Below are 24703 nucleotides of genomic sequence, written 5' to 3'. Positions count from 1 at the left end.
ACAATGCATGTGTGCCCACACACACGGAAACCCTATTTTAATTATGTCTATATGAACACATTAATGCGAGTTCTAACCAAAGCACTCAAAACTACATTTGAATTCATATTGTATTTATGCATATTGTTACTATTTTATAATTAAATAAAGTTGTATTCTGCAACTTTGTTTTATGAGTTTTTTTAAGCAAACTGCCCAGAGTTCCCACTCATTGTTCTCCTAATGCCGTTTCCTTTGGGAAATTCCTAGCCTTGGATTTAGGACCAGTCTGAGGATAATTACTGGAAACCAAATGGGGGCAGGGAAGATGGAGGTTGTAACGAGTAGGTAACCTTATATGATTGGTTTGTCAATTAAATATTATGCGCTGCCATTGGTAAAAAATGGCGTCAATCTACGAACTAACAAGTCCCTCAAGTTTCAAACTTTTTGAGGCGGAGTCAAGTTACAAACTTCTGTAACTGATCTCGAAGAGAGAAAGAAAAAAAGTTCTTCAATTATTTACTCACCAGTAGGCTGGCTAGCTTGCTACCTAATACAGAGCACTGTCAGGAGTTGGGTGTCTTAAAATCGTTGCGGGGTTTCGCTAAGGAGGCACACTCCGAAAGAGAAACAAGACGGGGTTTGGTTGTCATAATGAAGGTTTGGGATTTAGTTCAGATGAAGATTTGAAGAAATAGTACAGACCACACGGTTTTCCCCTCGACCCATATCCGGTTTGTGTTGAAGAAGGAGGAAAGGTAAGAGAAAAGATAACGGTAGATAGTTAACATTTTTTTGGCTGATGTGATGTGAATAGCTTTTTTGTTAGGTAACATGGGCTTAATGGATAACCGTAAGTTAGAAAAATTAGCTAACCGGAATCCACAAAGTTCCCATTTGTACTGAGAATTAAATTAATAATTGCAGTACAAGAGGTGATGTTCAGCGAGCTGGATGTTTGATAGCAAACCACATCCGTAAGTTAGATAGCTAGTATCTTTATTTAACACGAGTATTCTAACGTGACTTGTTTCATACTCGCCTGCTGAATTGATGACTTGCTGAACTGTTTGTCCCTAGAGGTAGCTAGGTGACTAAATACATAATAGATGGTTAGGTCGCTAGCGATCTCAACGAATTTGTTCACTTGGCAAGATCGATAGTGCACTCCCTAGATAATTAGTACTATGTTGTCCCATAAACATTGTGGTATTAGCTAACGTTAACAAGAATTTACTCATTAACTGGTTAGCTACAGTGATCAGATTTTAGTTTGAGTGACAGCTGTCATTGTAGCCTAACGTTGTTCTTAGCAACATAACGTTCACTAGCTCCACAGTTTGCGGCTAGTGCTGAGCTATTCTTTTATTGTAGCCTACATTGCACATGTCTTATTTAACTGGCTCGATGATGATGTTAATAATAATAATAATAATAATAATAATAATGTGTCCTTTTGAATGTGTGCTGATTACTCTTAGGATTAACATACATTGATATATAATGTACAGGCATGAAGACAAAGAAGGCGTTTTTATGAATCGAAGTTTGCAATATTGGGTCCCTAAACCACTTTCTATCCTCGTTGATATTTAAAATACTTTGGATATATCATAGCTAAGGAAGCAACGGTTGGCTACACAATAATGATTTTATAGCATGTTTACAGCTTAGGACGGTGCTGAACTTTGATGTCAGCGTTAGTTATTACTTTAACGTCTAAACTGTAAGATTAAACTATGTTGGGAACATGATATACGGTAACTCATTTACAGAAACAGAGAGGTGTTTGACCTGATTCAGTCTGCCAGTAGGCTCTTGACTGCAAAGTTCAGCTGGCCTGGCTGCTTCAACTGTTGCCTGGGCAACACATGCAACTAATCAGTCTGGATTGCTGTGGGCACTTGCTAGGATGAATGTTTTTTTTTTCTTTTTTGAATTATCAAGGTTTTAAAAAAATGTTTTGTCATGGTTTCAGTATTCTTGTTAACCCCTCCTATATTTTCTATCCTGAGGTTTTTTTGCAAGAACCATTAAATCCACCCTGGCCTGCTCAAATGTGTGTGCATATGTTTGGTCATCCACCACCAAAATAAATAGCTGCTATCGTTATTTTACCTTATCAACAATCTTTATTAACTAAACAAACGTTTCCTGTGTGCTGTTGCCCTGCGGTCCATAGGGGGGTGCTATTTTTGAGTACAGCCTATCATCACTGCCATGCCTCCAAAATGATCTAGTTGTTTACTCCCAGCCAGGAATGCAGAATGAGATGAGCCAGGTTTTTAAATCCTTTCAGTCATTGCATTAGAGTAGAGAAGTAATAACCTGCTCAAAGTTCTGGTTTTGTGTTTTAGTATAAATGCTGTCAGATTTAAATGGAGTCTTCACTATCCAATCTATTGGCCTGTGGCTTCGCATTTGTTGATGTGAAATGTCTATTGTGTCTGACTTCATCCGCTTGTACTTGTAAATGTATCCTGTTCACGGATATTGTGTACAACACTTGCCCCAGCTGTTGCGGCGGCACGCCACTCATTGTCCCTAAAAGCATTGTTCTGCAGTTTTGTTACTGCACCTGTTGTAATCTAACAGACAGTTTCCCGCCCCGTTTCATTTTATTTAAATGCAGGTTATGAATTATTAATCTGTGAACCATTTTGCGGGGTGTCATTAATGATTAATGGCACAGCAGGCTGTTGCAGATCTGAGGGGAGTCGCCGCTGTGCGCTGTGAATGCATGCCTGCTCAGAATTGTGCAGAACCCCTGACAGAAGGAGTGGGTGGAAGAGGGAGAGAGAGAGAGTGGCAGCGCGTGAATCGGAGCCGTGCGGACCGAGCTGCTGGTTCCACTTCAGATGTCAGCGCTTTACTCCTCGGGTAACTGTGCAGAAGCAGAGAACAAAACAAAACAAAACACAGTAGTAATAGATGAAAGGTTTCAACATTGCACAATAGACCCCCCTTAATGGCCCTGTTCAAGTTTAACTGCCTGGAATGGTTTTGCTTTGTCTTCTGTGGAACAGAAAATAGTTTATTTTAACCTGAAATCAAAAGGAGTTTTTGACTGAACCGTTACACCAGTTCAGTTTTATTCCCCCATGTTATCTTTGCTTGTAAGGCCACTCCTTAAAAAATATCTTCCTTACTATACATACATGTGACATCATGGTATGTAATGTGTACCTTGGGCAAGACTGCCAAGATTTGCATTCACCTTTTATTTTTTATGTTCAGTGCTATTAGATAACAAAGATACACATTTTATTTTGGCGGAATGTGTCATACAGTACTTTAGTTCAAAGTGCAGTCTGGCTATTGTGTTGATTCTACCCCTAATAGGACTTCAGCTTCTGCTGCTGTACACCAGGAAATGCATTTGAATTCAGTGGCTGAATTATAACCATGTGACTTTGGTCAGCCAATCAACTTATCTGAAAGACTCATCATTATTCTTAAGTATTTTGTTTACCAAATGATGCAATGTACAATATGTTCACATTCATATTATAATAACTCCCCATGTAATTTAGACCAAACCAGTTTGCAACTCAATGTTTGCTCTGCTTTCTCTTCAAACATTAGCCCCATAGACACACCTTATGTACTTATTCAGTTAGATTTGGTTTAGATGTACGTTGAATAATTTGTTAGTGTTATTATTATGTTATTTTAGACTGCTTTTGAACTTTGCTTTACCTGTGTGTACAGGCGTAATGCATTTATTTATTATATGTGTGTACGGTTTGATTGAATGTCCTTTAAATGGAATCCCAAACAGTAGTATGGGATTAATTTTTTATCTTAGACTATTTGTGTGTTCAAAGTCCATATAATGAGATCAGCATGTGCTAAAAGAAGTGATTACCCATTTGCTGTTCTAGAATTATAGGAAATTGTTTTTTTTTTTGTTTTTTTTTTTTGCTTAGCTACAGAACCATTGTTTCCGGCTGAGTGGGGCTATTAGAGAAGAAAGGGATGGCGCTTGAGAATAATAGGCTATGTGGGAGAGGCTGGCAGTTTGTCATTTTCCCTGAGTAGTGAATGAAGGGGGCGGGAGTTACTCATTTCCCCTCAGAGTGAAGCTAGGGGCGGGGCATGAGGAAAGGGGGCGGGGTATCCAGGTGTATCCACTCACTGTCACCCTCACCCTCACCCTCACCTGGAGCAATCAGTGTGAGCAGAGGGGCTGTCCTGCTGTTGAAGCTCTGGCAGTGATAGATGAGGGCTCTGTTTTTTCACTTGAGCACACAGTAACACAGAGATATATATACACACACACGCATGCACACACACTCTTCTCCCAGCATGGAAGAGGAGATCACAATGGACGTCCAGGAGGGTCCGGGTGAGTTTTAAGGGCACAAGCCCTACCAAATCCGAGGACTCTGCAGAAGCCAGGTTATTTTGTTTGATATAAGTTAGCCGCGAGCGCCGAACCAACATTTCTCCACACATTTCGACTGTGATCGCCTCTCAGTTTATTGTTTTGTTTGTTTTCACTGCTCCTCTTACTCCCGGAGCGGTTGTTCTTAGCTGAAAACCTCTTTATCGCCCGTCCTCCCCCGGACAGTGATAATACGTACAACCCTTTGTCGGCTTGATTTGTGTTACTGAGACGGGTAAAACGCGCCGGACATAGAAATGCACTGCTGTGTTCTTGCTGTCGGCTGTTAAAGCTTGGCATTTATGTCAGTTGTGCAGTTTATTTTTATTTATTTAAAAAAAAATCTGAGTTCTCTGCCCTTGGCCAAGCGCTCCCCAGATATAGCACAGAGGCCCTATATTTGGCTGTTATTCAGAATGTCACATTGCCAAGTATGAGAGCGGAATCCATGATGGAAACCTGTGATTCGGTGAGTGGCACCCCTGGGACACCCCTCCCTCTCTCTGCATTCCATTTCCCGACTAACTGTAAGACATGGATCAGCATGGGATTCTCTGATTAGAGCGCCAAGAAATTTGTTTTGCCATCGTTTAGCTTTGTGCAAGCCTGCTGACACTTCTGGGTTTCAATCCATTCTTAACTTGAAAGCATTTGGAGTTATGTCAGGGAAAAGATAAATATAGCCTTTTTTTTAGTTGAGGTATTAGTCACCAAGTTGCGTTGAGTTCATGGCAGTTTCCCGTGAGGGGAATTTAATGAGCACCTCCACCTTTCAAATCTCTGAAAAGTTTAGCAATGTGAAGAGCGGCTCTCGCTCCAGTCTTTCCTGTCCAGGGGCGAGTAACATTAAATTAGATGTTTGAAAACAATTCTTTTTATTTATTAATTAGGTCGCCGGCTGCGTCGTGATCATACATTGCCCAGATCTTTAAGGCACGTCACCGTGATCTTGTCGCGTATCTGTGGTCAGTTGGAGTGAAAGACGCAGCCATTTGCCTCCACAATGAAAAAGAAAGGTCAAAACTTCTATTCACTTCATTTTACTGGAACAAATTCCTCACATTCCTGTTTGGGGGTATTCCTTAGAAAAGAGGGAGACCAAGCTGGCAGTTGTCAAAAGAACACAACTGCCGTCCTTTCAGAGTTAACGAGTGATTAAAAAAGACTAGCCATTGTTTTTCACTGTCTGCTGCACGTATGGTGAAATCCTGCTCAGTCGATTTCAGGCTGTTTAGTTTATTATTCTTCGAGGCATTCTGCATGCCTGTGTCATGGCAAACGCAAAGTTTTTGTATGGGGGGTTTTTCATATAGGCTTGGCTGAAAACCTGTTTACCGAGAATCCAAGTGTTTGTTTTGGGTGGTGTCCAGGAGATGATGATAATTCACAGATGCAAAAAGGAAAAAAGGGCAGCACTGACCCCCCTGATAGTAAGCGTCTGTGGGCCGGTGTTGGGGGGGGTTTGGGGCTGACAGGGGCGTATTGTTCCCCCGGCAGGCGGAAATGTGTAGATAACGCCCCCCCACCCGCCCCACATCGCTGGCTTTGTGTTGCAGGCAGAGATAAGTATGGCCCAGGCAGCCGGCCACACAGATGCTCTCTGTGAATAACTGTGCTGTCGTTTAGTGCTCCCTGCGTTCTGGATGCCTGCTCACACAGGGCCACACACAGGGCCACACACAGGGCCACGCACAGCGTCAGGCACGGCCACGCACAGGGCTGCGCACAGGGCCACGCGGGCACAGCGTCAGGCACAGCGTCACACACAGCGTCATGCACAGGGCCATGCACAGCGTCAGGCACGGCCACGCACAACGCCACGCACAGGGCCACGCACAGCGTCACACACAGCGCCACGCACAGCGTCACGCACAGGGCCCTGCACAGCGTCACACGCAGCGCCACGCACAGCGTCACGCACACGGCCCTGCACAGCGTCACACGCAGCGCCACGCACAGCGTCACGCACAGGGCCCTGCACAGCGTCACACGCAGTGTCATGCACAGGGCCACACACAGCGTCTGACACAGCGTCACACACAGCGTCAGACGCAGTGTCACACATCCACCGAAGGGGGCAAGTGGCTCACGCTCCCTGTGGCTTTTATAAATTAGTCTTCTCCCTGGGTGAACCCATTTCTGTGGCAAAGAAACAGTGTGAAATGGCAATGAAAAGATATTATAAATCTTAACTCTTAAATCTGGAACACGCCTGATTTACTAAGACCGTTAGCATGTGCAAAACCTTTTAGCACACGCAAAACCAGTAACATGCGCTGCCGGTCATAGTAAATCAGTCCGTATACGGAGCCCCCCCAAGGTACCATAAAAATATCTCAACGTGGAAATTCGTACTCTCTCAGGCCCTATGTGTCAAAGAATTATTATTGCATGACCATTAAAAAGTATTTAGTGATCAGTTCTTTTTTCTACTTTGCCATTATACTGTTGATAGGAGCCACATAATGTATGAATACAGTGGTCTACCAGTTTGCCATTTGTTTTCCACAGGGAGTCCATCCCTTAGTTGATTTATCTGAGTGGTTGCGTTCATTACATTGTGGCTGTGGTCAGTCCAGGGTCCTGTTTCACGAAGCAGGACTACTCGACGCCTGAAGACTCACCTCCTCAGGCTGCACCTCTCCCCGTCCCTCCCTACCTCCCTGTAATCTCTTAAATGACTGTAAGCTTAGGGTTGTAACTAGGTAGCTGTTTCGTAGGTGACTTAGTTAATGCACCTGCCTTAACTACTGCTTGTATTTTTTCCATAGACTGTGTTGTTGCTGTTCTCGTTGTGTTAGTGTTAATCAGTTTAACCTTCAGGGTCCAAGTTGAACTATGCGGTTCTTCCCTGCACTTGGACCGGTACTTCTCTCTAGGGTTTTCGTCATGCTTGTTCCTGGTTATGGTTATACACTTTGTTGTACGTTGCTCTGGATAAGAGCGTCTGCCAAATGCCTGTAATGTAATGTAATGTAGTCCTGTTTCACGAAGCAGGAATACTGAGTTACCTGTTTCATCCAAATCTGCAGCACTGAAGTAAAAACAGCTGTTCCTGTTTTTTACGCCATGCAGTTATCCATCTAACGCAGTAATACTTCTTTGTGAAATACCCCCCAGGTACCTGGCTGCCTGGGGGTATGACTTGGGGGCAACATTAGCTCAGGAAGGTTTACTGTTCCATCCACGGTCTTCTGAGTGCGTCAAAGTGTCCTTGAGCAGGACACCTAACCCCCCATTGCTCCCAACGAGCTGGTCTGCGCCTTGCATGGCTGCCTTGATTGCCGTTGGCGTGTGAGTGTGTATGTGAATGGGTGAATGAGAGGCATTCATTGTAAAGCGCTTTGTGCAGTTGTTGCTGGAAAATGGGCCATGTAAATGCAGTCCATTTAGCATTTGAGATGGAGCTCTCACTCTGCGTGTCCTTTCCTCCTCAGACATGGACTCCTTCAGCACCAAGAGCCTGGCGCTGCAGGCCCAGAAGAAGCTGATGAGCAAGATGGCCACCAAAAGCGTGGCCAACCTGTTCATCGACGACACCAGCAGCGAGGTGCTGGACGAGCTGTACCGTGTGACCAAGGAGTACACGCGCAACCGCAAGGAGGCGCAGAAGATCATCAAGAACCTCATCAAGATGGTGGTGAAGCTGGGCGTGCTGTACCGCAACAACCAGTTCAGTGGCGAGGAGCTGGTGCTGGTGGAGAACTTCCGCAAGAAGGTGCACACGCTGGCCATGACGGCCGTCAGCTTCCACCAGATCGAGTTCACCTTCGACCGGCGCGTGATGAGCAACATCCTCAACGAGTGCCGGGAGCTGCTCCACCAGGCCATCAACCGCCACCTCACCGCCAAGTCCCACTCCCGCGTCAACCACGTCTTTAACCACTTCTCCGACTGCGACTTCCTGGCGGCGCTCTACGGCCCGTCGGAGGTCTACCGCCCGCACCTCCAGAAGATCTGCGACGGCCTCAACAAGATGCTGGATGAAGGCAACCTTTGACCTTACCCCCTTTGACCTCCTTTGCTAAAGCTACGTTGTTTTTTTACACGTTTATGTGAACATGTGTTTTTTGGTTTTTGTGTGACCTTCTCCAACTTACACTGAAGGATATGTACAGCTGGAGGAACATTCTCCCTCCTGTTTTTATTTCTTCTTCCCAAAGAGGACCTGGACAGGGCTGACTGAATGTGCCTGTCACGTCTTATAGCTCGCCCATCTAGAAGAGAACATTGAACTGTCAGTGCATTGAGCTGCTTGTCTCCTGTTGCCTTGCATTCTTTTCTGTTTTTAAAACTCAGTAAAATGCAGAATACCAAAATAAAATGTCGGTTCAGTTACTATTTGACCATTAGACCGGCTCGAGTGGTTTCATGAAACTTGTTTAGTGGGCCATTTTCCTGAAAGCAGGGTTTCCTAGGGCTTGCAGCACAGCAGGCTGTCATTCTGCATAATCCACTGTAATTTAGCATTTGCTGGCTGTAACTAGTTCAGTTAGATGGGTTGCTTCTCCAGGTAGGATGTAGTAATTACAGTAATCTGTCATTACTGAAGGAATTTCTGAAGGTTTTTCTTCCCCAGCATATGGAGTTTGTCGGTGTGATTTTAGAGTGTACAGTATATTCACTTTAAAGACAAAAGTGACTATTTTGTAGTGTATACAAGGCAGTGAACCCAGTCCAAGAAAAATCTTTTTGGTGGTCCTAACACTAATAGGCCAATTGCACAGCCTTGCTGTTATGGTAACAAAGCTCCATTTTCTTTCTTTTTCTTTTTTTGTTGTTGAAGAAATAACGTTTGTCTGTACTGTAATGCAGCTACATTGTTAACACTGTATTAGGATTGCGACTTGCTGCCCTGTTGTGCAAAACGTCCGTATTGCTTCAGAGAGGGACAGGATGATTGTGAAAACAGCGAATAGGGAACTGCAACTCGAGCTTTATTTTGCAGACCATGGGCAAGCTCTTTCCCTATTTATTGCAGTGCAAAAATGATTGTGGAATTGGTCAAAACACATGACAGTTTATTGCAGTGGGTATCGTAGGCTTACGTTCCCTTTAACTGTACAGTGCACTACAGACAGTGTCGGTCATCACTGTCTTTCTACCCAAACATCACTCTCATCAGAATTTATGTCCGCCCCTCTCCTCAACCACCGCCGCCCGTTTAATGTGATGATGAGAGTTCTTTGCTATAAGCAAGCCCTATGCAGGAAACAAAGTGAAGTATTGATTATTTTAAACTGTTCAGCTGAAAGGGACTCCCTGTCTGGTGAATGCGAGTCATGTTAGATTAGTGCGAGCTGTTTCATGGATGTGCTTTCTTGTGCTTTCTTATTGTGCCCTTGTACATTTTTGCTAAAGAACTTTACTGTAAGGGAAACGCACTCCCCGAATGTTCCCTGAGGAACTTTCCCCGCCTCTCTCCTCTGTCAGTGCAACGCTTAGCATACATAACGGTTTTGCCAAAGAGAAATGTATTTTTTTAACCGCCGTCAGCCACAGCTCCAATATTCAGATGCACTTTCAAGACTATGACTCATCAGTGTGCACTCACACTTTATCACTGTTTTCCTATAGATACTGTCATTATTATTGTTGTTGTTGTTATTATTATTATTGTTATTACCATCTTTATTTTCATTATGAAGACATATCTCCTTCCACCCTCACACCTCCTATATAAATCTGTTCCCTGTGTGGTCAACTGGTGTAGTATTCTTATTGCCAGCGGACTAAGTAATCAAGATGCATTCTGGGATTCATTTCAGTGACCAACAGTTATAAGCAATACGCTGATTACCGAGGTGCTGCTTACATGAGCAGAAAGGACACGTCATCCATACCGGCTCAAAATGGTGTCGGTGGCTTTTATGTCCTAACGGGCTGCATGGCCATACAGTTTTAATCTTCCCAATACTTTCTCAGGGTTGTTTTGGATGGCTTTATGGAAAATGGTTATCAAAACGCAGGTTTGAGCAAAGGAATCAAACCTGTAGAATTATTATATGCAGAACTCTGCACGCTAATTGTAAGGTTCTGCTTATCTGTACCGTGTGATTGTTATTGTTGCTTTTGTTATTCTTATTTTCCAAGAACAAATGTTTGTGTAAATAATGTGTTTTTGATTTTTGTTTCATGTTCCTTTATTTTCCGGGAAAACAAAAATACATGTACTCTTTTTAAAAAAATATATAAATAATAAATTCTCCTCTGTGTAGCTGAATGAGTTTCCAACTGAAAGTCAGAGTGTAGCTTTGAATTCACCAGGGGGAAGGCAGCCGGCCCTCTGTGTGGCTGTGTGACTGTTCGGCCCATATAAATCTCCTGCAGCCTGGGAGAGCTGAACGCTTTAAATCTGCTCTGCGCTGACAAGTAATCTTTTCCTCATGGCGAGGACTTTGTTATGCTTGTGTCATTTTTTAGAAATGCAACTTCCCAAAAGTTTGTTTTCTTGTCTGAAGGGTTTTGTTCTGGCGATCTCATTTGTCAGAGTCTGCAACCCCGTCACAGGTCAATGCTGAACACCAGTGGACCGGAAATGAAATTGTGAAATTTACCAATAAGATTTTAGTACTTTTTTTTTTTTTTAAACCTTTTGAGCAGGATTTATGTCCTGCTGGGGCATAGATGTAATATGTTTTTTGTGTTTTAACTTTCCCTAAAGTGTTCCTTGTATTTTATCTAATGGTATCAATGAAAAACATTATTAAATGATCTTTGCCAGTCTGACATTTATATAAAGACGACTTCTGAAGGAAGTAAAGGTTTGAATGGTTTCCCTGAATAAGAACTTTCTAAGTGGCCAATTATGAAGGTTAATTACTAAAGCGTACATTACTGTGCAGTTTAGTGCATTTATGAAAAGTGGTTATGAAACTCGTTTCCATAGAAACACAATTGCGAAAATTATGCGAAAATTGCCAATATTCCTTACATGCTAAACAATGCCATCTGTAAATAACTAAAGAGGACTTATGCAATCCTTGATTGTAGTGTTGTTCTGATTGCCCCCAATACACAGACAGACACACACATTACCTTTTTTTTTGATTCAGTGAGTCTTGCCTTGATTTCCTGACCAGCACTCAAGATCCTGAATGGAGAGCAAAGTTCAGTTTAACCTTCCTGTTCCCCTGTGCTTCCACTTATCTTTGATGCTAAAAATGGAAAGTTTCATTTTAATCTCTGTTCTTTAAAAATGCATGGTCCCTTCCTGATGTAGGGACAGTGTGGGCTGGTGACCAGCAAGATTTGCAAAAGAATTTGAAGGATTGAGTATAAAAGTAGAGATTCCAAAGCATGCAAAAATCAGCCAGCTGGATGAACGCTGGCGAAATGTGAAAATGGCAAAAGAACAAAATGGAAATAGTAAGTACATGCAAACAGGATTTAAGCATTAGCCACCAAAGCTGTGCAAGAGGCAGGGACACTTATCTTCTTAGTTCTCGCTATTACAGGTCTCACTAGGTGTGTGTCACCACACACATACACACACGCCCACGCACATACTGTATAAATATATATATATATATATATATATATATATATATACTGTATATGTGTGTGTGTGTGGTTGATAAAAATGTGAGATAGAACCCTGTAATTTATCCTGATTTAATTGGCTAAAAAATGTTCTCTCCCTCCAGTGGAGCTGCTCAATGGCCAACAATAGAGGATTGTGGTTGTACTGGGCAGCTCCCAGGTGTAAATGTGTACGAGGGTGAAGCAGGGCATTGCTGCAAAAGAGCATCCGTGCTCAGCGAACCTACCCTGGGTAAATAAAGGTTAAATAAAAATAAGTAAATTTTAGGTGCTATAATATAAGTATAGAGGACCAGCCTATTTCATAAAAAATTAAAGCAATTAGCACCACTTTTGAATTCCATGCATCCCATAGGCATCTATATAAAACTCAGCGGTAATCATGCTCCTGCAGCCCAGTTAATGTTAGCCTGCTGAACTCAGTCAACACAATAACTCCCAAGTGTGCACACCACAAGACAGAAGCTGAATCCAGGCTAAACAAATGTTTTAAACTGCCATTTAAATGAAGTGAAACTGTTTATATCCACCTTTTCTATGAAAAGAAAAAAACATTACCACATATTTAATGTAAATTAAAGGTGTATTTATCTATTGTAAAAATGTAAGTGCTATAATGTACTATTTAAATATGTTAATATACTATACAGTTATGTGAATCTATTTGCGTCTCAGAATTGAGTGTTGGCACACATTGGTAGGTCAGGCTGTTTGTCCAGGGAACTACCTGGTTTTCCAGGGTAGTGCAGCTGACAACATCTTACAGGAACAGGTTGGAGACAGAATCAAATGAAGCTGAAGCCATCATACTGAAGACAATTGAATAAGGCTGTTATGTTTCATTGTCTTGCATCAAATTACACGTATTTATTATAGGTTCAAAATTCTTTCCCCAGTAATTGGTAACATTTTTACCTTTAGGCATTTAGCACAAATATGTCAGTTACCAGTGATATTGCAAAGCCCAGCAAATTTCCCAATAATGACATCAATCACACTGCCACACTTCACACTGTGTATACTATAGCACTGCATAAAGTGCATTGGTCTTTAGTGTCTTTTTGGTGTCTTTAGACTATTCAAATTTTATTATGGAATCTATGAATTTGACTAAATGCGCATGCCACAATAGATGTTCTTATAGTTTACTTATCACCCTTCTTCATAATATTTAATTGATAGTTCATTTTCTGGGTTTTAAACAATTTTTTAATTAATATTTTAGAACTTTCTGACAACCTGCCTACTTTACAGTGGCAGTATAGGGCATTTGCGTTTGTTGTATAAAATAAGAAAATACAAAACAAACATTCATTTAATGCTATTTATTCAAATTTATGAACATAAAAATCTGTTTTTATATCATGCCCATACTTTTTACTACTTAAATGCAATGGTCTCTGGTTGCATAAATCATAGAAAATAGTTCAAACTGAAAAATATTAAACATTCTCCATATGACAAATATCCTTCATTGCACACAATAACTGTCAGGGCCAATCAAAAACATACACTAAAGCTGAAATAATCTAAACTCCATAAAGTGAACTTCCCCCTTTTAGGCTATTAGGGTGTTTTTCAGGTGTTTTGAGGCAATGAGAAAATCTTGTGGCAACTTTGACAAAAGGCATAAAACTTCCCTTTCTTTGAAAAATGTATTTCTTGAAGAATTAACTGTGTCATCGTGTTCGGAGCTTTGAAATACTTGGGGTTTTGCACAAGCATCCCAGCAGGGCTAGATTAGAGGTGGGCGGGCAGCAGTTACCAGGATGTATAGTCATTGTACCGTACATTTCAAGAGCACAATGGAATTCATTATGCAAATAACAGAATCCGTGCAGTTATGAATATCATAAGTGCGACTGTAAGCTGGGCAACTTAAAAATGATGAATTTGGTATGCACTCACAAGCAAAAATAGTTGTCCTTGAAGTGTGAATTCACATTATTTCCTACATTATTTCCTACAACTGCTGTGTTTTACATGCTGTGGGCAATGCCAAGCTCAGGTGTTTATAAACAACCAAACAAATTAAATAAATAGATAAATATAATTAAATGAGACAGATGATTTTACTGTATATGGTAACGGATAATTCATTAATCATTCAGTTCATTAAAGTACAAATGGGCAGGTTGATAGAACACCTAATTTTATTAAATAAAATGCTATTTTAGTGTCACATTGACCGTTTATTAATGGTCTGCACATCAATTTCAAGTACATTTCAAGGTGCTAAATCCAGCCATATTTTGTCCCCTCCACCTCATTATTTTAAATCAACTGAGAGGCCTATTGTCATTTTGATTTCTGTGCACAATGGTTGCAGTCAGTTTTCCATCACAGAGCTAAAAAAAAAATCATAGATGGAGGCATAAGGAACCACACACTGTTCCTCAAACAGTCACAGAATTTTGAAGCATCCTGTACAGCTGTCTCCAGGTTTTAGTGATTGAAGTAGGAATGTATGCCTAAATGCTGTTGCCGACTGCCTTTAGAGTTTCAAAAGTGTGGCTGAACATCAGTTTTCAAATAGGCTGACAAACCAAGAGAAGCCTGTAGAAAAAGATAATCACATGAGCTTAAGTAAGCCATTCAGTGGTACTTTATTCATGGTGGAGTGTGCGCGCTGAGGCTGAAATATGCCTTTGTACCAGGAGAGCTCTGAAACTGTGTCCCAATCGGATGTTTGTGGGTTTAAGCACGGATTACAAGTGTTATAATGGATGGAGAGGAGGTCCATTGGGGTGGTAGCTATGCAGCTACAGTTCTACAAATGCAACTGCATTGGGTGCTCAGCTGTTCACACTAAGTACAAAATAAGCTTTCCTTCCAAATTTGTGTCTTTGGTTATTCATGCGCAGAGCGCTGTAGATTGGCCGGTGATGAATGCCTGGAGGCAGAAGGCATCAAAGCTCAGCTCAACACTCAGGAGGTCTGAGCCCTGTCTGTGCAGGTGTGTAGATGACAATGAGAGATAGCTCATCTGGGACGACGCTGTGCGTGTGTGCGCGCTTGTTCGTGTGTGTGTGTTTTTGTGTGTGGGCTTGTGTGCGCTTGTGTATGTGTGTGTGTGCATGCATGTGTGTGTGCGTGTGTGTGCGCGCGTGTGTGTGTATGTGCATGTACAAGTGCACGCGTATGCACTCCTGTGCATATTGTTTGCTTGTGTGTACGTATGGGTGTGGATGTGTTAGTACATATATGCCTGAGTGGGCACACATATATATGTGCATGACAGAGATTTGTTTACTTATCTGAAACAGCTGTGACAGCGTTTCATTATTTTTTCAGTAGAGCTTAGATGGATTAATCGCTTTGCTCCTTGTTGTTACTCTGAATACATTTTTGTTAAAACTGTTGGTCAGCTGAACATGTCTTGTTTGACATGTTTTTGCCAATGACCAGTGCCTCATTTGCAGTAACTTTTTATGAATAGGTTTTAAGGCAATAACTACCTGCTACTCCTTTGATTTTGTCTGTGTATTTATATCAAAGAGAATTATTCAGGAATAATTTGCTTTGCTGTTCAATTAAAAGAGGAATACTTTAAAACAACAGAACAGCACAGCCTTTCTCAGCTACACGGTGAAAATGTAATGTGGGCTGGAGTGAGCGAGAGGTTGCTGCAAAAACGAGTGACTTACAGATATCCGGGGATCAGTAAGCCTGTCGGAGCCTCGCAGAGTAATTCTGATTGTTGCGGAGCGGACGTGTGACTTGAATCTGAGAGAGAACGCCAGCTGCCGCAGAGGAGATTGACTGAGGTGTGCGAATGAGAATTGCAACACTTATGCGGGGGCAGAGAGGAGGATGGGAGTGAATTTTGAGGGCACGTATCCTTTTACCAGAAGGAACGTGTTTACCTCCTCTCGTGCGGGACTATGCCCTGCCTTCCCTGTCCCCATCGAAAGCCCCACCTCCCCCCCCGTGTCTCCCCCGTCTTGCTCTGGAATCCCAGGCTGCGTTTAATTGGTGCGTGCTGAGCCAGAACAGGAGTAATCAGATCAGAGCTGGAGCAAGGGCCTCACGTGGAGACGCGGCGTCTACCAGGGATTAAAAAGCGGGGAACTTGATTGAAGGTAGAGTCTATGAGTGAGTGAGAGAGGGAGAGAGAGAGGGTGGGAGGGGGATGGCAGTGAGAAAGAGTGGGAGGAAGAAAGAGCGAGAAAGGGAGGCAGCGCAGTGCTGGAGGGGGGAGAGAGAGAGAGAGGGAGAGAGCGAGACAGGAAGTGAGCAATAGCAATTGAGACAGAGAAGCAGAGAAAGAGAGAGGGGAAGACAGAGGCCCACAGCAGGAGAGAGGGCAACAGGGTGAAGAAGTGAGAGGGAGGGAGAGGAAGGGAGGGAGGGTCCAGAAAGAGAGAAAAAGCAAGAGGAAAAGAACAGGAACAGGCAAAGAAAGGAAATATGAGAAGGGGGGAATTCTGAGGCGAAGAAGGAGCGGAAGAAAGTTTTTGTGAGAGAGGGAGAGAGAGAGAGAGAGAGAGAGAGAGAGGGAGAGGGAGGGAGAGAAAGAGAGAGAGAGAGACGAAGAAAAGAGCAGATGAGAAAACCAGCCCATGCGAATGGCTCAGGCGGGAAGTGGGAGGAAAAAGCTCAATCTTTAAGGAGTTTTCTTCTGGCGACCGGACTGTTTACATCATGTTCGCAGACAGCAGACCGCTGGGGCAGCAGAGAGTTTCTCAGCGCGGTAACGCTCCCCAGCACTGGCTTCAGAACGGGGTCGTGGTCCAGAGGGAGTTGGTACGTAGGGGGCCGAGCGCGCAGGCGGAAGCTAGCCCCTTCCCGCCAGACAGAAGGCGAGAAACGGGGCTTACACCGCCAGAGGGAAAGGGAAATTCCCACGTGAGGGGAAGGATTAACGCTAACTTTGACGAACGGAATCTGCAGAGGAGGCTGCCTCTCATCGAGCAGAAACACGCTCCGCAGCCAGAGCCCGTTAGCCAGAGCGGCCCACGGGACTCCAGCTCCGCCAGGCGGAACCAGGCTCCAGAACTACCGCAGAAACACGGCTCGTCTGGGAGGGAGCCCCTCAGAGAATGTGTCTGCTCCAGCCACGGCTACCAAACACGGCCACACCCCTCTGGAAGGAAGTATGTGCCGCCCCCTCCAACTGGGTTCAAAGGTCAAGAAAGCTACGGAGTGCCTGGCTGTGTGGTGGAGAGGCAGTTTTGTGGCTGTGGAAGGGAGAGCTACCACAGGGGTTCTCGTATGTCTGGGCAGGCACATGCAGCAACACGCAATTTCAACAGGCAGCATGGCTCAAATTCCACCTTTATACATGGACAGGAATATAGCAACTATAAGCACGGCCTTAGAGATTTGCCCAGGGCAAAGAATGGACAGGAACAGGGCTGCAATGGGCCCAGCTCTACCCAGGGGCTTATCTTCCCAACTGAAGTTCCTCAAAGAGAGCTGGACTATGGCAGGCAGAGAAGTTTGTGTTGGCCAGGTGGTAACGTGACACACATCCAAAACAAATGCCCCAGCAAAGAACTGGGACAGAAGGGCGATCCGGGCACTGACAGGCCAAAGATAAGCCAGGCGGCGGTACGGGACCAAATACGACGGGTGGTTGTGGATCTGGAGGGGGTTTTAGGGGGCCTGAAGCAGGTTCATCTTGAGATGAAGGAGGTAAGAAAATCTATATACATCTGTTTAGTATGTTGACACAATCCTATATTAAAGAATTCACTAAAAAGAACTCTTCAGTCACGTAAGGGAATCTGAAGGGTCTTGTGCTGCAGCTGTTCTGGAAGATGAAGTTTGCTTCCTGACTCTGCAAAAGTTTACCGTGGTTCTTTAAGTTCCTGAGGTGTAGAAAAGTGCATGGTCTTGACAATATCCAAATAAAACTGTTCCCTAGACATATGAGCCTGCATGCACATAAGATTTTTTTTTCCATTCCAGAGTGTGACTCTCTATGGAACTGCATGAAAGTGAAGTAACAGAGAAGTCATCTGGTGTCATGTGTTCCATTTGCTAAATGTAGGACATACTGAATGTATTGAAAGTGATGGTCAGGGGCACCTTTGACTTGCTCGCTTTGGCAACAGATGATGCTTAGATTGGAGCAGCTGGAAGCATGGTAATAATCTATTTACGGAGAATAATTTCAGTCTCACTTTAACTTGGTAAAACTGTAGTATTGCATTTCACTTCCACAGTATCTGCATCTAATTACATCTGCCTAACCCGTTGAATGGAAAGCTTAGCATTAACGAGGCATTAGAGAGGTGTGAGAGACTTAGAGAGCAGTGTGACTCTGACACTGCAATGTGCACTCACTCCTCAGAGCCATTTCCCACACAGGTGGTCCAACAGATTGAGCTGCTGACCTCCAACATTGACCTTGGAGAAGAGGATCCTAGCAACAGTCTCCCAAGTGACACTCTTTACAGCAGCAGCTCCAGTGGGGTCATGGTGTCCAGTCACGGGGGGGTGGGAAGCCACCAGCCCAAGCAGGTGGACCCTGCGTGCACCTCCCTCAGAAACACCCCCGCTCATTCGAACCCCCCAGCGCTCAATCCATCCGTCATCGTGGCCAACCAGACAGTGGTGACGGGCCCACGAGGAACCCCCCCTCAGGATCGGACATGTGCGCCTCCCACGATGGGCGTTCCACCAGCAAGCCTACCCAGGGACCCAGGTCAAGAGTCTCAGAGCGGGATGGTTCAATTGCACCCCGCCCTTCCCAAACCGGCCTTCCGCAGCCAGAACCGGCAAGCAGACCACGGGCCTGGAGGAACTACTTGCCGAAGCAAGAAACCACCGCCGTACCCCCACAATGGGCAGATGGCAAAGACGGGGAAGGGGAGAGATTCCATTAAGGCACCCCCCTACCCTGCGAAACGCAGACTGCTCTCCACCATGGTGTGAGGGGGGCAGTGGACGGCATCCGTGGGCTCTGGAGCAGGCAGCGAGAAGGGCCTTGCCAGCTGGTGGAAGAGCCAGAGAACCCCAAGAAGCAGGCAGCTCACGGTGAGTCCGGCACCGGAGGCCTGGCTGTACTACCTGTCCTCACCCTGTACTGGTCACATTAGCAGGCAGCAGCTGGCCACCCTTAAATGGCTACACCCATGAAGGTGGCTTGTGCATACATCGACATTCAAAGACATTTACACAGCCAGCCCAGGAAGTGAAAATGGCCCTTTTTCACGTGATTTTCAGTTAACGTCCTCAGCACTGCTGGGAAGCTTTGTCAGACATCAGTGTGGGGGGTGGGGACGGTGGCTGGAGATTAATCAGACCCTTCACAGGGCCTCCAGCCATTATCTGATCTCATTTCCACCGCCTGTGTCTTGAGTCTTGACCCCACCACAATCTCCATCTGCTCTCTGTGAATATGAGATGTGGGTGAACGCCTTCAGAGCAGTTTTACGAGACAACGGGCCAGAATAGGAATGTAAACATTTACCAGAAACTGTTCATGACTCACTCCTTTGAGTCATTCAGTAGGGTTGCTCAACTGGCATACACTCTGTGCATACAGTCTTACAGTTAGAACTTAATCCTACTGCTTAACTTTTATCCAACACAAATAAGCTTCCAAGGTTTGTCACAAATATTTAGAAAATACTGTATTTTAAACAACGTGAAATACAAAAAAAACCCTCTAGTGGATTTTTTCTGTTACTACAGCCAAGTTTTCCTCATTTATTCGTGTTCAGCCAGCTCTTAATCTGGTTGTAATCATGGCGGTTTGGAATGTATTCCAATATTGTTTTAAACAAACTCTGCTCCTATTACATCTGTGATGGCCGCACATAAACACAGAGAGGTAGACGGTAAGCACGTAGAGTGGTTGCAGATGGCCCATTACAATGACGTATTTGTACTTTGGCAAAAAGGAAACCTGAAAAAGTTGCACGTGAAACCATCTTTGGTGAATTGGAAATATACATTTTAGGATTTTTGCTATGTCTTACCACTCTCCAAAACATACATGTACAGCAATGGAGCTTTTGATCTGGAAATTTCCAAAGCACGAAACAAATCAACGTGTTTAAAACCCTTGCCCTTGAGCTGTTATACCCATCCCATTTTTGTCCTTCTGCAATAGTTCTATCAGAAAAAGAAATATTTATTTTAGATGGCTGTTCAATAATTCACAGCGTCTAGCAGGTGCAGAGGGGTTTTGGGAAAGACGCATGAAAATTGTATACTATGCATTTAATCGCAGTTGAAATCAAAGTCAGATGCAAAAGCAAGGCAATGTGATAATATGAGATGGAGTATCACCAAAACAAACCACTTCAGTGCTTCTCCATCCCTCCTCTTAGAAAATCTCATCATCTTTGAACCATGCCCCAGGGGAGAGGAAAATTAACACATCAAAGCATGCGAGTTATCCTATTCGTTTGAAGCTTTTAATCAAAACTTGACACTCACAATTTAACTTGCAGGAAGTCGGAATCACAAGTCACCCAGTTGTATGACAAAAATGGATTTATTTGGATATCCACTTTCCCAATAAACCAAAATAACAATGAGGGAAAAAAAGTCCGCAAAACAGCTGGGCATCTATCACAAAGCCTGTAGGTGCTAAGTGTATTTTTTGTTTGTTTCCACAGTGACACTAGATGGTGTAGGACAAGTGCACCACAGTCATTGATGACGCTGAAGAATTATGTACAGAAAGGCTCATATCCGCTGTAGAAAGGTAAGTGTAGGCAGAATGCTACTGCAATCTTTCCTTTGCTGAACAAATTTTACTTACATTTCAGCTATTTTTATGATCACTTTTGCATTTATAATGGTAGATCTGTGCAAGAAGGAAAGAAATATTTTTATAAAAGAAACTTTGAGACAAGGAAATACTGTTTTTAATTCTCTAAATTCCCAACCCAAAGCATCTACCCTTTCCTCACAGAATTCTGATTGCAATAAATTTCACCTTTTACTCTATAATTCCATAAAAAAGCCCCCTATATATTCATTGATTTAATCTACAAAGTTGAACAGCATCAAGTTCAGGTTTTGACATATTTTCTGTTGTAAGTGAATGCCATTCCTCTTGGGTCATGATTGACAGCAGAGCGAAATAGCCTTGTGCGTTCAGCTCCTCTTCGCATTTACTCTGAAAACAGGCCCGGCTGAACTCAAGAGGTCCCAGCCAATCAGAGCTCATCGTGGCTAGTCTGGCCAATCATGGTCAACTTGGAGAGCTGCGCACGGAACTTTCCATCATTCTGGGTTACTGGAGGAACAAAAGTAAACATGAATGAGTTTAAAAATGAAGGTTTTATATAAAAAGCATCAAAGATCTGATCCTCTACACTTTAAAAATCAAGGAAGCCGATATTGGGACTGGATGGAAACAACGATGAAACAGCTTCACTTGAGCCAAGCCACAGCAATAACGCCTTACCTGTGTGGTCTCCCACTGAGTATTCCTCCTCCTTCAAAGCGACATCACCCAGACCTCCCACAGCCGTCTGTGACTGGAGATGAGAGGGAAGAGAGACAAATGTCAAACAAACGAATGAGGGGGAACAGAAGAAAGGGTGAAACTGAAGCACAGGAAAAATAAGGAGAGTGAAAGCGATGAGTGACAAGGACGAGGAGATGTATCTGTGCCTCTGGGGCCCTCGATCTCTGTTTTAACAGCTCATCAGTTTGTTAATTCTCTTTATACAGGGAACAACGTCAGCAAGAAGAGATTATGAGAGGTGCGACCCAAAGGAACTGTAATTTCATCCTGGCAGTGGAGGCGTTTTAAAGACAGCTCTCTGGGACCAAGGAGTATGACAGATGACCACCTCTGAACAGGAGAATTTTAACCCTCTGTTTAAAAAGAAAAGGCTCAGCTTGACTAAACTGTAATCTGTGCACTCTCTGCATTCCAACAGACCACATATGGTTTCTGAAACTCTACAAAAATGTACATTATATCCAGAGTAGCTTACATCCATTTCAGAAGTTTGGCATGGCTACTCATCCATTAAACTAATCTTTTCTAAAAAAGAATCACTCAGTGCCTCAATGTCAGTTACTCGCTGCCTATCATTGCGCTTACCAGAAAAGTACTTTTTTACATGTGTTAAGATGAAGAAGTAAGAGAAAGCCATGTTTCTGAGCATGCCTGGAGACTAATTCACATTCAAGCTAAAGAATATATATGTACAGGATAACAGGACAAGGTCCAGTGGAGCTAGGAGAGGGTAAATCCATCACACGGCTGAAATGTTCAGCCCAGTAAAACCAGAGGAGCTGGCTGGCTACTGTACATCCGCTGGGGCCGCAGAAATGCAGATGCAGAAAGAACATCTGTTCCCTCGCTTATCCGCTAGAGACACGACCCTGTTCAGCTTCCCATTCAACTTCTGTCACCTTTGATCATGAATATTGAGATGGCTCACCGTTCCCGGAGCGGGCAGGTAAATTGCACATGCATAATTAAGAACATAAAAATATATAATTAAAGGACAGCTCCATCCATTCAGCCCATCTAGGCTCCCCATTATGTAGTGCCCGACGGCTTCCATTTTACATGGCAGAATAGCCCATACATCATGTAAACAGCAAGGGTGGAAGAAAGATTAAGAGAGTTCGGTTACATGCCATTTCCATCTATGATTGGACTTACATATGCGGTGACATGTTCAATCTTGGCTCCTTTGATTTCAGCCTTAAACTGTGTGAAAAACAGGTAGGATTTCCCTTGGGGCCTAAATAGAGGAACAGACAGGATGTAAGAGCGAGCCCTGTCCAAACACCAAATTCGAAGGGAAGTATAAGCAAGACAGGCTAAAAAGTGCGACAGGAGTTAAATATGCGAGTCGACAAGAAAGATGACTGTGATGAAAACAATCTTACATTGTAAAACAACCATCATTACAGCACAGGCACACAGGATCATAGTAATGTACATTTCTCAGAGTGTTGTGCTTGGATGTGAATGTGTAGAGGACACCAGTTCTTACCTCCACAGAGAGCAGGAGAAATGGCTTTCATCATCACTCAGACCCACACTCATTTGCCATTGCTGTGCAAACATGTAAAAATCAGTCTCTCTATCAAACAGCCATGGTTTGTATCCTTTATACTTTTTTTATTTTTATAGACACACATTTTACCCATGTTGCTACATTTGTAAAAAAATGGCTTGTTTTTAAAAGTGTACTGTATCCAAATTGTACCCAAGATCATTTCAGTGGAATCTTGATGATTACCCAATTATCACACAAATAAAAAGTTCAAATACTGCCTGATGCTGTGGTGTAGCTCACCTCATTTGTTCCACCTTGTGATGCATAGGTGAAAGAGCATTCATATTTTTTCTGTGAAAGAAAAACATAGTAGTACTGAGTTCAATTAAATTATTGGGCAAGAAGGGTGGTGCAGTACGCTCAAACCCATAGGATTCTGACAAAGATTCCCGGCTGTAATAATTTACTGTGATCCCATCTCCATCTGTAAAAAACTCTGTGTTCCCCGTCAGGATGAGGTATAAAAAAGTCACAAAAAACCCCCACAAATGTTTTCCTCATCCTAGTTTCTCCCTATAACTGACTTGCGAGTAACGTGGTAACTTCGCAAGTCAAGCTAACCTGATGTGGAAAACATTCTCAAGCAGCACTCTGTAGTTGCCTAGCTAGTTTGTTTCTCTCTAAGTAGGGGGTGTCAGTTACCGTATTTTGATATCGTCTAGCCACACCCCCTATCCAATCAAAACGTCCTCTGTCAATTTCTCTTCCGTACTGACGTGTCGGCCTCTCCGTGGAAGCTTTCTATTCGTCGGTTTCAGGTTTTCATATACTCTATACAAAAGGTGCAAAATGAATAACCCACATTTTCAATAATGTTAAATTGTGCACCGAATAAAACAATGTCAATATAAGCTAGTTATCAAGTCTATTTTAAAATGCAACGTCATAAAATCAATTTTGCTTATAGTAGACGTTTTAGATAAACCGCTTGTTCTCTAGTTAGCTAATGAATCATTTTCACATATTTATAATGTCATTTCATTCATCACCCTTGACTCAGTTGTACAAAATAGCGAGATGGTTAGCAACTCGTCTCGTTAGTCGAATATGAAGCGTTAACTAAAAAAGAGTAAACTTACCATTGTGAATTACCTAATATTTGCAAACGTTAGCAAGCTGGTATTAATTCATAATCAATGATATAAAAACCATTCTTTCTCATTGTACGATAGTTACTCCAGCTCTGCAACTTTACTTCAACGATTAACATTTCCTTGCTAACTTTAATCGGCAATACGCCTAAAATAATTGTATTTACGTTTCCAAGTTGGCTGATGAGCTAATACAGCTAGGCTTGTCGAAATTTTTCGATCACTTACGATTTTCGCAGCGAATGTGTGTACAACTCCCCCTGGCTTTACGTCGAAATCCACCGTTTTGGTTCTTTTTTTGGCAGAGGCGAATGCCAGTGTCAACAAAAATATTAGACAAACTATTAGAGCAGGCGAGGATCTGAAGCCCGTGGCACTGGAGGACGCCATTTTGGACACTGGCTTTTCACCGTAATTGCGATAGTAGACGTGCACATAAATGTTTACGAACACATTTGCGCATGCAGAAGTCGACTCTGGCCTGTCCATATCTTTGATTCAAGAGTAAATGCAAGCATTATATCCATTCACAAACTCAGTTTGGGCAGTTGTTTTAATGATTACTATACTCGCCAACTTGTGTTTGGAAGGAACCCAAATAATTATTGCTTCTAATTGTGAGTCAAATTTGACAAACGTTGATTGAACACCCTCAATCTTAACTTTTACCCCTGTTTTACTCAAGAGACTGTCCTATATTGCCTAAT

At 43.1% G+C, this 24703-nt stretch overlaps 3 protein-coding genes across 7 annotated transcripts; 2 read left to right on the top strand and 1 right to left on the bottom strand.

The window, feature by feature from the left end:
* The first annotated feature begins 413 nt into the window (after window positions 1–413).
* On the top strand, window positions 414–10592 carry tnfaip8l1 (tumor necrosis factor, alpha-induced protein 8-like 1). Of its 4 annotated transcripts, none has more exons than XM_064331683.1 (3): window positions 414–740; window positions 2678–2862; window positions 7807–10592. In XM_064331683.1, the coding sequence occupies exons 2-3, from the start codon at window positions 2841–2843 to the stop codon at window positions 8367–8369; spliced, it is 585 nt and encodes a 194-aa protein (XP_064187753.1). In that variant the 5' UTR covers window positions 414–740; window positions 2678–2840; the 3' UTR covers window positions 8370–10592. The 4 variants fall into 4 exon arrangements, with proteins under 4 accessions (XP_064187753.1, XP_064187752.1, XP_064187754.1 ...); XM_064331682.1 differs by having other exon boundaries at window positions 2675–2862; XM_064331684.1 differs by lacking the exon at window positions 2678–2862 and having other exon boundaries at window positions 416–740.
* Window positions 10593–16064: 5472 nt separating this feature from the next.
* LOC135252971 (uncharacterized) lies at window positions 16065–23127 on the top strand. 2 transcript variants are annotated; one of them, XM_064331675.1, is made up of 4 exons: window positions 16065–17548; window positions 18227–18895; window positions 20488–20576; window positions 21554–23127. In XM_064331675.1, the coding sequence occupies exons 1-2, from the start codon at window positions 16556–16558 to the stop codon at window positions 18791–18793; spliced, it is 1560 nt and encodes a 519-aa protein (XP_064187745.1). In that variant the 5' UTR covers window positions 16065–16555; the 3' UTR covers window positions 18794–18895; window positions 20488–20576; window positions 21554–23127. The 2 variants fall into 2 exon arrangements, with proteins under 2 accessions (XP_064187745.1, XP_064187744.1); XM_064331674.1 differs by lacking the exon at window positions 21554–23127 and having other exon boundaries at window positions 20488–20607.
* Window positions 20345–24691, bottom strand: mydgf (myeloid-derived growth factor). The gene is made up of 6 exons (XM_064331676.1): window positions 24225–24691; window positions 23146–23196; window positions 22840–22901; window positions 22503–22584; window positions 21285–21357; window positions 20345–21113 (listed from the first exon to the last, which is right to left on the bottom strand). Exons 1-6 carry the CDS (start codon window positions 24483–24485, stop codon window positions 21034–21036), a joined length of 609 nt encoding a protein of 202 aa, XP_064187746.1. The 5' UTR covers window positions 24486–24691; the 3' UTR covers window positions 20345–21033.
* Between the last annotated feature and the right edge of the window lie 12 nt (window positions 24692–24703).

Source organism: Anguilla rostrata, chromosome 4 (assembly GCF_018555375.3).
Source record: "Anguilla rostrata isolate EN2019 chromosome 4, ASM1855537v3, whole genome shotgun sequence".
Classification (NCBI taxonomy): domain Eukaryota; kingdom Metazoa; phylum Chordata; class Actinopteri; order Anguilliformes; family Anguillidae; genus Anguilla; species Anguilla rostrata.
The sequence above is the reverse complement of the archived record's forward strand: the minus strand, read 5'-3'. Positions and strand labels throughout refer to the sequence as shown.

Coding starts and splice junctions, on each gene's coding strand:
- tnfaip8l1 (XM_064331681.1), top strand. CDS start 4,267: ATGCACACACACTCTTCTCCCAGCATGGAAGAGGAGATCACAATGGAC. Junction 4,331..7,806: donor GGACGTCCAGGAGGGTCCGG/GTGAGTTTTAAG, acceptor TTTCCTCCTCAG/ACATGGACTCCTTCAGCACC.
- LOC135252971 (XM_064331675.1), top strand. CDS start 16,556: ATGTTCGCAGACAGCAGACCGCTGGGGCAGCAGAGAGTTTCTCAGCGC. Junction 17,549..18,226: donor TTCATCTTGAGATGAAGGAG/GTAAGAAAATCT, acceptor TTTCCCACACAG/GTGGTCCAACAGATTGAGCT.
- mydgf (XM_064331676.1), bottom strand. CDS start 24,485: ATGGACAGGCCAGAGTCGACTTCTGCATGCGCAAATGTGTTCGTAAAC. Junction 22,585..22,839: donor TTCTCCTGCTCTCTGTGGAG/GTAAGAACTGGT, acceptor TCCTCTATTTAG/GCCCCAAGGGAAATCCTACC. Junction 21,114..21,284: donor CTCAGTGGGAGACCACACAG/GTAAGGCGTTAT, acceptor TTGTTCCTCCAG/TAACCCAGAATGATGGAAAG.